General features: G+C 30.0%; 1 protein-coding gene across 1 annotated transcript in view; it reads left to right on the top strand.

The window, feature by feature from the left end:
• The first annotated feature begins 1049 nt into the window (after nt 1-1049).
• LOC127709570 (meiosis inhibitor protein 1-like) overlaps nt 1050-14996 on the top strand; it is a 36636-nt gene continuing 22689 nt past the window's right edge. Inside the window, exons 1-6 of the mRNA XM_052215174.1 lie at nt 1050-1102; nt 3384-3457; nt 3680-3785; nt 7232-7432; nt 11411-11623; nt 14205-14275. Coding sequence (XP_052071134.1) covers nt 14239-14275 — 37 coding nt within the window. The 5' untranslated portion in view covers nt 1050-1102; nt 3384-3457; nt 3680-3785; ... (1 more) ...; nt 11411-11623; nt 14205-14238. The remainder of the gene's footprint in view (nt 1103-3383; nt 3458-3679; nt 3786-7231; nt 7433-11410; nt 11624-14204; nt 14276-14996) is intronic.

Genomic DNA, 14996 nt, shown 5'->3' with positions numbered 1-14996 from the left:
TTCCAGAACTTATTTATCCCTTACAATAAAATCAGAAGGTAACATTACATGGATCATTGTATCTTAAGTCAGTAAATGTTCATGAAACTTTCATCAATTTTTCAGAATGTGTGAAGACTTTCATAAAGACCACATAAGCCATGACAAGAAATGGATGTACTCAACAGATCACATGATGGCATGTGTTGCATGTATTGTACAGACAATAGAAGATCCTCAGATATCACATCTGAGGAAGACTCCAGCCATAGCTTTATTGACAAAGCTGGTCCAGATACCAACTGTACTTCAAGATTTAAAGTCTGATCAAGATGTAACCTATCACATCATTCATGTTATTTTAGGTAAAAAAACAAAGTGACTAAAATGTAAATTATTATAACTTATATATAAGGATTTCCTTATAAAAACAAGTCTTTAAACTTCGATTCACATTGACTATAAATTTTTAAATAATATGTAGAATGTGTACAAAAGAGATGAATTGACATTTTAATAAAAAAAACTTATACAAAAAAACCAAACATACAGATCAAAGTAGATTTTATATTATAATACATGCATTCAGCATTTTGTATGATTTATGATTTCTTGTATCAACAGATCTGATGGACAGTGGAGATAATTTTTGTGCCATAATTTTGTGTTTCACCAATATTTAAGTTTATTTCTCATATTTTATAACTGATGAAAAAGTGTTTTTCTCTGAGGGAATTTAACTGTTTACCAGTTTTCTTGTTTCATATTAGGGCTATATGTGGTGTTTAGTTAAGAAAAAAATTGCAGTCTTATCATAAACATCACGTACCATTGTAGTAAAAACGGTGAAAAAAATCACATAAAAGTTTGAATCTTATCCCATATTTTGTACCATTAATAAATTTAAAGATAACTTCAGGTAAAAAAAACCTAGTGGCTTTGGTTTTAAAAAGCTCTTGAGAGCAAATTAAGATGATAAAATTGTGTTTTGGTTTTGAGCCTACTTGATAATGGTAAATCTAGAAAAGTACCATGGAAGCACCAAATTTTCAAAGTGTTTTTTTTTTTTCAGATACTTTGCTACAGACAGATGATACAACCTTTATTAGTTCTGCCTCAGATGGTAAGTACTGTTTGAAGTCAATTGTTGTTTTATGCCCTCGCTGTGGCAGAGGGGACATCAAGTATTACCCTTAACTGTATGTTCGTACTTCTAAACGTACATATGTACATCCCAAAATTAGTTTCCATTCTATAACTTGAGTTTGCCTCAAACAAATGTTATGAAACTTATACACAATGCTTATTACCACAAACACAAATTAAGATTGAATTTGGGTGGTGTCAATTTTACTGTTCTGGAGTTATGCCCCTTTATATATATGGAAAAATCGTTGAATTTTTCGTTTCAGTTCTCTAACTTTAGTTTGCCTCAAAACCAAATGTTATGAAACTTATACACAGACACAGTACTTATTACCATAAAACACAGATCAAGTTCTAATTTTGGTGGCGTCACTTTTACAGTTCTCTAGTTATGTCCTTTTATAACGTTATATGCAAGCAGGGGCATCATCTGTGTCCCATGGACACATTCCCTTATTTATTTTTTAAATGCCTCTTGCAATGAATTTGCACTATATTTTTATCGATCAAAGAATCAAGGGTGCTTAGAGGAAAAGTACTCAATGCAAAAATAGTTGAATGTCTAAACTGCCATATAGTCTTTGGTAGTCAGTAAGCTATATTGAACAGGCCTTGCCATTGCTTCATTATAAATAGAGTGAAAATTTGGATAATTGTTGTTCAGTTTGATTGCCAATGTTCCTCCTAGTTTTAAATTTGAGTTGGTGTAGGCTGTAGGGTCATGTAAACTAGTGAATTGTATATCCTGGAGTGGATGTAAGCATCCAGACATGAATTGGTGACTGATCAATATTTTCCAGTTTTTATACACCCGTTTACAGGACGTATTATGGTATATCGTTGTCCGTCTGTGTGTCCATCGTCAACATGTCGGACATTAACTCAAAAACGCTTTAACCAATTTGCATAAATCTTTGGTGAATTGTTTATATCTATTGACATGAGCTCCCTGTCGATTTTTATAAATTTTAGATTTTCGTTTCCTAGTTATGGGGTTTTTTATTCATTAAAAAAAGGAGGAATTTCCAGTTATCAGACAATAACTCAAGAATGCTTTCACCAACTTGCAAGAAATTGTGGTGAATTGTTTATATCTATTGACATGAGCTCCCTTTTGATTTTTATATATTTTAGATTTTACGTTTCCGAGTTACAGGGTTTTATTCATAAAAAAAGGGGGATTTTCCAGTTTTCTGACAAAAAATCAAAAATGCTTTCAGCAGTTCTTATGAAACTTTGGTGAATTGTTTATATCTATTGATGTAAGCTCTGTTTAGAATTTTATAAATTTTTCATTTATCATTTCTGAGTTATGGGGTTTATTCATTAAAAAAGGGGGGATTTTCGAGTTTTCGGACAATAACTTCAGCAGTTCTTATGAAACTTTAGTGAATTGTTTATATCTATTCATGTAAGCTCCGTTTAGAATTTTATAAATCTTTCATTTATCATTTCTGAGTTATGGGTTTTTATTCATTAGAAAATGGGGGATTTTCCAGTTTTCGGACAATAGCTCAAAAATGCTGTCAGCAATTCTCATGAATCTTTGGTGAATTGTTTATATCTATTGATGTAAGCTCCCTTTACATTTCCATAAATTTCTAATATGACATTGAGAATTAATTGAACTTTATTTGTTTATAGTCTGACAACAGATTTACTAAGTATTGCGCAACAGCACAGTGTATTGCACAACAGCAAGAAATCTTAAATTGAATATAAATTTAATTCATATAACCAATTTCAAGTTCTTTGACTACATTTATTCAGAAACCTATAATATGTCAAATATTTAATTACAATCCAAATTCAGACCTGTATCAAGCTTGAATATTGTGTCCATTTTTGCCCCAACTGTTCAGGGTTGGACCTCTGCAGGCATATCCAGCTGCGCTCAGCGAAGCAGTTTATTTCACTTAGGTCTAGTTTTATATCTCAGTCACAACACATAATGGGACCAAGTAAACTTAAGTATGGATGTACCTGAAGTGTAGATCAACAATTACACAAAATTAAGTTACTGTTTTGTATCAAAGCTCACATCTTGTGTTTACTATACATTGTAGGATAATGTAAGTTTAAAAGGTTACTGTAGCTTTATTTTTTGCTTCACAATGACTATTATTACAATTTATGCATGACTTTAAATCTCACTAGCAGTATTATGTAAATTGGTATTTGGATGCATCCTGGAGTTTATGTCAGCATCCAGCTAAAAAGAGTTCAAATGACCAACAATTTTCACTTTTGCTTTACAGCTTGCTTAAAACTTGTTCAAAGTTGTGATTCTGAAGACATCATTGACTTCATACTCCAAGATATTGAGAACAAGGTCAGTGTAACTTCTCTTATACTAAAATTATCATTTGACATTAATTTGGAAATAGAATACAAAGGCAATTAAAAACTATAAAATAAATATCTTTTTATGGTTTTAACTCACTCAATCATCAATTATTATTGCTGACTTAATTTTGCTTATGGTTTCTACCAATTAGTTAATAGTTTTATCATTGGCAGGACCAATATTTTTAAATTTCTTCCTTTTTTTCAGATGGAAATGATAAATAGTCACAAGGAATTGTTGCCTTTATATCTTCTGTTGGGAAGACTAATTCAAAAGTTCTCTGAGCTGTCAGACAAGTTCTTACAACATTATGGTAAATTTTGATTTAAATTGTATTTTGTGAATCATATTTTTGGCCCCTTGATAGTCACTTGTGCCCTATAGTAACTAATCTGTCTGTCTGTCCACCAGCACTTTCATGTCAGATGAAAAGTCAAGATTGTGTCAACTTATTTCAATAATTTTTATGCACAGTGTTTATAAATAAAATAGGAAAATCCCTTTCAATATTTGTGAAAATTGGAAAAATTTTGAAGTAAAAACTTATTTTTTTTTTTAAATCTGATTTTAAGAAACAAATGTTTGGCCCCTTGATAGTCACTTGTGCCCTATGGAAACTAATTTGTCTGTCAGTCCACCAGCACTTTCATTTCAGATGAAAAGTCAAGATTGTGTCAACTAATTTCAATAATTTTTATGCAGTGTTTATAAATAAAATAGGAAGATCCCTTTCAATATTTGTGAAAATTGGAAAAAAATTTGAAGTAAAAACCTAGTTTTTGTTAAAATTCTGATTTTGAGAAATGTTTTTTTGTGGTAGGATTTCAATTAGAATTGATAATTTATTGACATTTCATGCCTTTGAAAGTGACCCACATTCTTGTATTTAAATATAGTGATTGATCTGTTGAGAATACATGTAAATTCAGGTATGACTGTATTGCTTACGCACAATGCAGGGAAACAAAATGAATACTTTCAAGTAAACTTTTACACAACAACAAAAATGGTATTTCATTATGGAATGGATTTGTCTGTGTCCTCTGTAGACACGAGAACTTTTTCTATGTGGTCAATCTTCTTCCCAATAAAAAAATATGTTTTTGTCATAGTATTATTGGTTTATGGTTTCTGGTCAAAAATATTTTACAGAGGACCAAACAGATGGAAAACAGTCATTGTGCACCTGTTGGTGTAGATATAAAAAAACAGAAGATATGGTTATTTATGACATTGAGACAACAACCTAACATTGCAAAATAAATTGATAGGTTGATTGTTGTGTGTTTAGTGTCCAGTGGCAAAATAAGTCATGCATGTTCAGGACGAGAACAAATTAACAATACATACAATAGGTAGGTCAAGTAATAGGAGTTAACTGGGATGAAGGGCAGCAATTTGGACTGCCACTGGAAAATGAGGGTATAAAAAAAAAAGACATCTTAAAGGTCAACATACTGTTTGCAACAGAATGATACTAAGTAAGTGTTCATACTACATATCAAGCTCAAAATCATCTCTAAAAGTTGTGAAAGAACATATCAGGCACATTTACATATGGAATGTTAAACTAGTTTTTCATTGTATTGTGCTCACCCCGCCCCGTTATTATCATAATCAGTAGGATAACAGAAGGTACTGAAAGAAATGCATGATTAAAATATTAGTTTAGAAAAATTGCTTAACTGAAAAAGTTCAGATGACAAAAACATACATGAACATGTTTCAAAAACTTGCAGTGGAAATATATTTGAGTAGTCTTTTAATTGATATATGCTAAATTTATTTGATGAATTATTTTTAAAATGTATATAGAAAGCTGTGTCAAATTGCCATAGAACAGTGAGAAGCTCATCAACCTGAGCATGAAACTGATGATTAATTCTCTTCATATCTGTTGATTTGAATTAGTACATCTACATGTGTGTGATCTTCACCAGACATAGGCAATAACCAAACTTTGATTGATATAGACAGAGAGAAGAGCTTAAGCTGCCATTCTGCTTCTCTCGTTAATCAAATTACTTCAGTGCAATGAACATCAAAGGAATGCATATTGACACACTTGTATTTTCTGATTAAGCTTATTATATTTATGAATGAAGATTAAGATAAGATTCAAGGAAGTAAGGTTATTAATTAATAAGTAGTATTACCTATATATATAGACAAGATAATGATCCTCTTTCCTTCACAAGAGGGGATGGGAGGGATAACAATTAAAAACTCATGTTTAATCCTGAAGTATAATGTTTCTAATAGCACATGCATAAAATTTGTTAGGGAAAAGGATTTAATTGCACACACATTCACAGGAATAAATGTACATTTAAGGTTAAAAAACCTTGACCAAATTTCTATGAATAAAAGAAGATCAATGTGATCTATAATCAGTAAACCTGATTTAACACTCTCTGAGACCCATGTTTAATTTAAATCTGTTTTTAATTTCTTTAAAAAAAAATTTTATCATCAAATTGTTTACTTGTAATTTGTCACATCAGGCAAAAAACAAACAAACAAAATATGTGTACATTGTATTTAAGATTCTTGACTGACCCTAATTTTGAGCTCCAACTCTGATGTTTTTATGAGGGTGCCTTGGTACCACAAATGTTTAAATGGATCAGCCTTTTATTAACAGTAAAGCTAATTTGCCCTGAGCCTAAAATAAAAACAAAACTATGCAATGCTATTATCCGTTAAATAGTTATTATATACATTAATTGTATTGTATAATATGCATGCGAATTTTGAAAAACTTTCAGTCAATTAGTTTGTCGTATCCTTTTATAAAACTGACCTTTTTAAAGGTGAATCTCTGCCTTTCTTATGCTAAGAACTGACAACATTTATTTTTGAGAAAAAGTACACATATTAAAAGAGATAGGACTGATTCAAATTTACAAGCCATTTACATGTTAAAAACCTAAAGAAGTTGAATGATTATTTTGCCTATCACTGGTAATAGATTACTATCACCCATCTCAATTTTCACTTCTGTCTTCGGTTTCACTTCTTTGTTTAAACTGTACATAATGAATCTTATATTCTTCTTAGATTATTAATTGGCACCCTCCCTCCTACTTTTCCAAAAACTCTTACACCTGCAAAATCCTGTTATTGTGATGTCAAAATGTTTTCTCTGTGTAAATTATAACAACATGGACACAAGCTATTATGATTATATGAAAATATTTATACTATTACATGTACTACTAATATATTACTAATATTTTTCTTTTCCTAATCATTGCACTCATTACAAGCATACCAATTAAGTAACATAAACAGACTTTATAATATAACACGGATTATTAATACATATAACAAACAATAATTATTCAATAATAATCATATTATCCACATAAATTATCATTACATGCATATCAATTAAGTAATAGGTACAGACAAATTGAGACAATACAATATAACTATGATAATTAATACATATATACAAACAGTAATTGTACAATAATTAACATGTTATTGCTATATATTATCATTACAATACATACCAATTAAGTAACAGATAACAAACAATAAGTATTCAATAATAAAGAGGGGAGAGTCAGTCTATTATAGTTTTAATTGTTAGAACTTAATAGTCCCAAATTATTCCTATAATCTATACAAATATCGGATTAGTAAAGGTTATTCATATATAGAGAAAGCACAGTACCTATATTTACTAATACATTAATTCTATTTATTAAGATAATGGCATATTCCAGTAAAATATCTTGAATTTACTTGTAGAACAGTTAATTACAAAGCTGTGTACAGGACTTTGTTGTCCTGAAGAAGATGTGCAGTCTGCAATTTTGTTCATAATGGTTTACATCTTTGAAGGTCGTTGGGAAGACTTTTTATCTCCTAGGCAACTAACACAACTGTGTGAAGATCTTGTGTGCATGCTTAACTCTGCCAAAACACAGATATTAATGATGAATTCTTTGGGTAAATATCAAAGTCTATCACACCATATCTGCAGTATTTTACAGGTGCTGCATTGTAAACAATTAATGGTGAGATACCAGATGTAAAATACCAAACCCAAAATAAACAAGTCTGCATTTTGTTTGACCAAATTTTTTCTAAATAAAAATAGATAAACAGCCGATATATCAGTTTCTTGTATCTATCTATAATTGACACTTGTTCAACATGTTCAAGAGAGGTATTTTCTTGATAATCTTAAAATAATACAGTGAATTGGTTGCATCATCACTTCCCTAAAAAAACACACTAACAAACAAAAAAACACACTAACAAACAAAAATATTAAAAAAACACACAAAAAAACAAAAAAACATTACTTAAAAAACGCCCAAACAAACAAAAAACAATATGAAAAAAAACCTGTTGGGTGTAAAGATTAACATTCTTTAAACTGGAAGTGATCAAAAATATAGATAGAAATTTATAACAAATTATGTTCTGAACTTTATTATTATGATACTCAATGCCATTTTCATTATCTTTATTAGAAAAATATATTACAAATTATGTCTTGAACTTCATTATTATGATATTCAATGCTTTTTTCATTAGTTCTATTATATTTTTAATGTTTTGGAATGAAAAAGAAGACCAATTTAGATTTTATTCACAAAAACTTTAACAATAAATCCAAATGAAAATAAAAAATGATAAAAACAAAAAGGGTTATGAAGAGATATCAGCTTACATCTTAAAAAAACCTTTAAAATGATTCAAACTGAATAGAGATTGTAAGATACTACAGGAAAAGATGGTTGGAGATCTGTTACTATCAGCCAACTAAAATTATTATAATTTATGTTAAACAAACTATTTCACAATTCAGTTAAATAGTTCATTATTGTATTACAAACATCAGACATTTTAAAACCTTAAGATGTTGCAAAGAGACAATAGAACAATTGTTTTTTATCAGTTGGTACTCAATCTGAAGTTAATTATAGGATTCCATTAATATTTACTTTTGATTATGTAATCGGAGGTGATATGGTATCAGAATCATCTTTTAGAAAGCCTTTATGTAAATATCTACAGATTTAATGCACTTAAAACTTCTTCTACAAGTAATAGACTGTTTTATTAAGTAATCATAACAACATTCTTCACTGATGGAGTTGATATTAACTTCTCTGTTGGGTGTAAAGATTAACATTCTTTAAACTGGAAGTGATCAGAAATATAGATAGAAATTTATTACAAATTATGTTCTGAACTTTATTATTATGATACTCAATGCTATTTTCATTATCTTTATTAGAAAAATATATTACAAATTATGTCTTGAACTTCATTATTATGATATTCAATGCTATTTGCATTAGTTCTATTTTCTTTTTAATGTTTTGGAATGAAAAGGAAGACCAATTTAGATTTTATTCACAAAATGATTTATATTTGACTAATATTGCAACTCCCTGAATACTAAGTAGATTTTATTAATTGTATTGCTGCTTTCATTAGACTTTATTGGATTTGATCCAATTAAATGTTTGTGCTTTTGACATGCCACATTCTTAAATATCAAGCATACCTGATGAAGTTTTGTAAAAACACATGTTGTGCATAGCTAAATAAACTCATCATAGATACCAGGATTGAATTATATCTAAATTATACATTTATATTACATTTTAAGTTTTTTATGCCCCTGCCGTAGCGGAGGGGGCATTAAGTTTTACCCTTGTCCGTCTGTACGTCCGTCTGTCTGTCCGTCCGTCCGTCTGTCCGTACATCCCAAAATTGGTTTCCGTTCTCTTAACTTTAGTTTGCCTCAACCAAATGTTATGAAACTTATACACAATGCTTATTACCACAAAACACAGATCAAGTTTGAATTTGGTGGCGTCGCTTTTACCGTTCTAGAGTTATGACCCTTTACAAATGGAAAAATTGCTAAATTTTTCGTTTCTGTTCTCAGACTTTAGTTTGCCTCAACCAAATGTTATGAAAATTATACACAATGCTTTTCATCACAAAACATATATCAAGTTTGAATTTTGGTGGCATAACTTTTACCGTTCAAGAGTTATGCCCCTTTACAAATGGAAAAATTGCTGGATTTTTTGTTTCAGTTCTCTGACTTAAGTTTGCCTCGACCAAATGTTATGAAACGTATACACAATGCTTATTACCACAAAACTCAGATCAAGGTAAAATTTGGGTAGTTTCACTTTTACAGTTCTTGAGTTATGTCCCTTTATAACATTATATGCAAGCGGGGGCATCATCTGTGTCCCATGGACACATTCCCCATTTATTGTTTTTTGTTTTAGTTGTTGCCATTTGAAAAATAAAAATACTGAAATAAAGTTAACATATTCTACTGGTAAGACCCTTATTACTTCATTGCACAAAATTTGTAATTTGAATGATTGTTTTTACTTACATCCAGTACTTTTTTGTTTATCAGTTCCCCTTTTAATTGCAATAAAAATCATATTTTCTGGAAACAGCGTGTTAATCCAGTTTTCATATGTAAACCTTTTTACATTTTTAAAAATCAAAAGAAAACAAAGTACTAATTTCTAAAGTGTCGAAAAACATACAAAATTTCTTATTATACGACTGCAAAAAAATTTTGCGGTCGTATATTGGTATGACGTTGGCATCGTCGTCGTCGTCGTCGTCGTCCAAAGACACATTGGTTTTCGCACTCTTACTTTAGTTTAAGTGAATAGATCTCTATGAAATTTTACCATAAGGTTCAATATCACAAAAGGAAGGTTGGGATTGATTTTGGGGGTTATGGTACCAACAGTTAAGGAATTAGGGGCCAAAAAGGGGCCAAAAATAAGCATTTTTGTAACTTCCAGACATAACTTGTGTGTTAGTGTATGGATCTCTCTGACATTGTACCACAAGGTTCCATATCACAAAGGGAATGTTTGGATTGATTTTGGGGGTAATTACCTCAAAATTTTAGGAATTAGGGGCCAAAAAAGGGGCAAAAGACCAGCATTTTTCTAGTTTCATGACAATAACTTGTGTGTAAGTCTATGGATCTTTCTGAAATTGTACTACAAGGTTCCATATCACAAAGGGAAAGCTGGAATTGACTTTGGGGGTAATGCCCAAAACGTTTAGGAATAAGGGGCCAAAAAGGGGCAAAAAATAAGCATTTTTCTAGTTTCCAGACAATAACTTGTGTTCAAGTGTATGGATCTCTCTGAAATTGTGCTGCAAGGTACCATACCACAAAGGAAAGGCTGGAATTGATTTTGGGGGTAATTGTCTCAAAATTTTAGGAATTAGGGGCCACAAAGGGGCAAAAAACAAGCATTTTTCTAGTTTCAGGACAATAACTTGTGTGTAAGTGTATGGATCTTTATGAAATTGTACTACAAGGTTCCATATCACAAAGGAAAAGCTGGGTTTGAGTTTGGGGGTAATTGCCCTAAATGTTTAGGAATTTGGGGCAAAAAAGGGGCCAAAAAAACAAGCATTTTTCTAGTTTCCAGACAATAACTTGTGTTCAAGTGTATGGATCTCTCTGGAATGGTACTGCAAGGTACCATACCACAAAGGGAAGGCTGGGATTGAGTTTGGGAGTGATGAATCATAAGGGGGTTCAAAAAATTGGGGGGGGGGGGGGTTTCCTTTTTTTTTCTTTAAAATTTTCCATTTTAAATTAGTTATTTCTGATTTATATATAAAAGCAAATAATAATGATATGGTGTGAATAGGTAAATTAAAATTTTTTAAGTTCTTAGACCACATTCATTCTGTGTCAGAAACCTATGCTGTGTCAAATATTTAATCACAATCCATATTCAGTGCTGTATCAAGCTTGAATGTTGTGTCCATACTTGCCCAACTGTTCAGGGTTCGACCTCTGCGGTCATATCAAGCTGCACCCAGCGGAGCATTTTATATATAATGTATCTAGAATAATATTACCTTACATTTAAATAAAATTATGTTGGTTTCATTTACTAGGTTTGCTTGCAAAATTACTGATGAGTGAGAGATGGACAAACTTTATAATGACCTTGACTGTCGATGGAACAACACTTCTGGCAGTACTGAAGAAGATGGTAGCTTGTACTATTGAAGTAGTACAACAACTGGCTATACAGATATTGTCATGCATAATACAAAAAGATAGTCAACAAGCTTACTCCTGCCATATTCTTCAGACAGATCTTCTAGGTACTACAAGGTCACATGGACCTATTCAATTTTATATTACATTATGAGGAAATATGGAAGGAAATTAGATAGAAATAACCAGAAAGATGTACTATTCATTTTAGTTCTTATATGACCATTATTTTTATAGAAAAATATAGAGAGATTGATTTTATTTGAAAGTCCCCAATGTAAGATATTCTTCCTCAGCACCACATAACCATTTGAAACCAGTCCTGGAAGAAACTTTTTTTAATGGGAAGTTATGTTGTTACTTTGGTTCTGCATGTCATTATGGGTAAATTGAGTACTTATTTTTTATGGACCCAATAAAAAACAAAAGTTTTTGACAACAAGCATCCAATATGAAACCATCAAGGGGTCCCCCAGCGTTAGTCTTTAGGTAAAATTATATGGAATAAATCTCATCACAACAATGAAATGTCAATAATATGTATGATTTATTAGATAGTGTTCCAATTACAAATATTGTTTCATTCTTAAAAGAAGTTAGAATATATTATAAAATATAAAAATGTTGTATAAATTTAAAATGATTTAATTTTTATCACGTTATCTTAGTGTTGAATTTTATTTGTAAATAAGCAATTTTGCTTTAGACTTGAGTTTAGTATATTGAAGGATCTTTTGTCTGATTTTAAAAATATACATTAGATTGTAAAAATATTTGAATAAGCTCTCGCCGCGATATAGCCTTTTTGCGCTAAGGCGGCGTAAAGCAAACTCCAATCAATCAAAACATTGAAATAGATGCATGTTTAATGCCGTTGACATTCAGGTGAAGAATACACGTTCATGTGATCCTCTTTATAAAATGAAAATCTTCTTTACAGACTTTGAAATTAGTGGTCAACAATCAATCAATCAATAAATATTTATAAATTGCATGTAATGGTTCTGTTCTTGAAATCTGCATCACAGGTACACTAACCTGCACTTTATTCATAACTTTCTAAAGTGCACTATATACAGTATGTACTTAAATAGCTCTCTGTGTTTATCACACATGTAATAAAGGAACAATTAACACAATGATGTTTTTGTACAGAATTTCTATTTGAGAAGCTAAATACCAGAAATACCCAGAATATTGAGTAAGAATTGGTTTTGTTTTTCGTTCTTTCTTCCAGCATATATATATAAAGGGAGATAACTACAACATTTTTTCAATGACTTCACAGTTGATTATACTTTTCACAATTTTAGTCAAAGCTCACCTGAACATTTACAAAATTCAATGGAACAATTGGTCTAGTATTGAATAGGATCATTTATATAAAAATTTTACAAAGCTCTGTTCGACAGTGAAAAAATAAAAAGGTATATGGGAAGACATTATCACTTTGCATCTTTTTTCTTGTACTGTAAACAAGAGCGGGAGGGAAGTGTTGATTTTTTTTTTAAATATACGATAGTTGTGCCAATTGCCCTCAACAAAATGCATAACATTAATTTTAATGTCTTATATCCAATTTAAAAGATGGTTTTCATTTGACTTTAGAATTGCCCCTGTCCACTAGTAGTGACTGCTGCAAGACTTTTTGTTGATATATCATTGACACATACCCCACATCACATTTTATTTAATTTATGTAATAAAATAGGAGAAAGTTATTTAATGAGTGGAGATAACTTGTTAAAAAATTTGTCAAATCCAGGGGGAGATAATTAAGCTAAAAATTAATATTCTCCAGGTTTTGAAATATTTTGTGAAAATTCATAGAATCAAGAATGAATAGCCACATTTTCAGTTCATTCAGAATACATTTTATTTATCCTCAAAAATTTAAAACAATTTAAAAAAGTTTATTGTAAATTCCTGGACAGTCATAGATTACCTCCATTCAGTTGTAACATTGTATAGCCAAGTGAAGTTTTCAGGGTTATGCGGTTTAAACCAAATAAGAGTATTGGGGTATCTTTATTGTGATTTTATGTTTAATGTCATCATACAGAATATTTTAGAAATAGAATTTTTTGGTTTTATCATTAAGTCTTTATGAGGGTTCCATAAGAATAGGGAAAAAATAATAAATGTGTATGCCTGGGTCTATTTATGTTAACACATTATCTGATTTGATAATTATCACCATAATTTTGATGTTTCATTTCCTTTTATATTTTTTGAAATTCTGTTGAATTTTTAGTTATTTTTGTTGGTGTATCTTTTATGTTTGTATTTATTTTATCTTAAAATTACTAATTATATGGTTAAAAAAGAATGGGAAAAATCTGTTATTTCAGTCTATTGTGATCAAATTCAATATAAAACCAATCGAAAATTTTGTGAAAATCAAAACATATTTCAGGATAAAAGAAGAAATTATTCACTTTATTTCTACATATAACTTTGATATAAGAATTAAAATTTGTTTAGTCATGATAATCAGTTTTATCGAAATTTTTGCAAATGGTTACATTGGTATATATGCATTATGCAAATTTTAATATTATTTTGCAATTTTCTTGTTATTATACCTGAATAAATTTCTTTAGTTTTCTTAAATCTTTAATTAGAATTACTATTTTTGTATTTTAGACATATTTTAGCATGTTTATAATTACTTTTTTTGTATTTTAGACATATTTTAGCATGTTTACAGCCACTAAGTCACATGGAGCAGTTCTATTCTAGAAATCATTCAGTATATGGTGAGTAGTTCAAGGTTATTGACTTTATTATTATTTTTTTTGTGTCTGTTACTAGTATTAGCTAAACTTCCTTTAGTAATTGGTAAGATCTTAAGGGTCATCTTGATCTTAATAAATATCAATATTTGTACAGTATTATTGCTGAATATTACTGATTTAAAAAATATTGAACATATGTAGATGTGATTTTATTTCAGCTTAAGAAATTTACACATTTCTTTATTTTTTAGCCTGAGAATATTTTTAGAAAATAAAATTTGCCAATTTTTATGGAAAAAATCCTGCATTTTTCACTACAAAAGAGTTTTGAAAGATTTCTTTTAGCACTTGAGATCACCCACAGTTATTTGTTGGGTCATGCTGTTTAGTCCTTTGTTTTCTGTGTAGTGCTTTGTGAATTGTTGTTTGTCTTTTGGTCTTTATTTCTTTTTGGCCATGGTATTGTCTGTTTTTCTCTGACTTATAATTTTTGATTGCCCTTTTGGCATCTTCAGCCTATTTTTTTAGAAAGTTATAAATGTGGTTTCAGTTTGAAATCAAGTGCAATTTATTTTTTCTCTTAAAATATCACCTCAAATATTTAGAGTTGTAGTAAATGTACTGCAAATAATTTCTTTTGAGGCATAATTCAAATTGTTGATCTATAACATGAAGCATAAGAATGATAAGAGATGAACAGTGTAAAGAGAAGTAACTCTTGCATTTTTTCATTGGTGATCTG

This window comes from Mytilus californianus, unplaced genomic scaffold (assembly GCF_021869535.1).
Source record: "Mytilus californianus isolate M0D057914Y unplaced genomic scaffold, xbMytCali1.0.p SCAF_7, whole genome shotgun sequence".
NCBI classification, from domain to species: domain Eukaryota; kingdom Metazoa; phylum Mollusca; class Bivalvia; order Mytilida; family Mytilidae; genus Mytilus; species Mytilus californianus.
The sequence above is the reverse complement of the archived record's forward strand: the minus strand, read 5'-3'. Positions and strand labels throughout refer to the sequence as shown.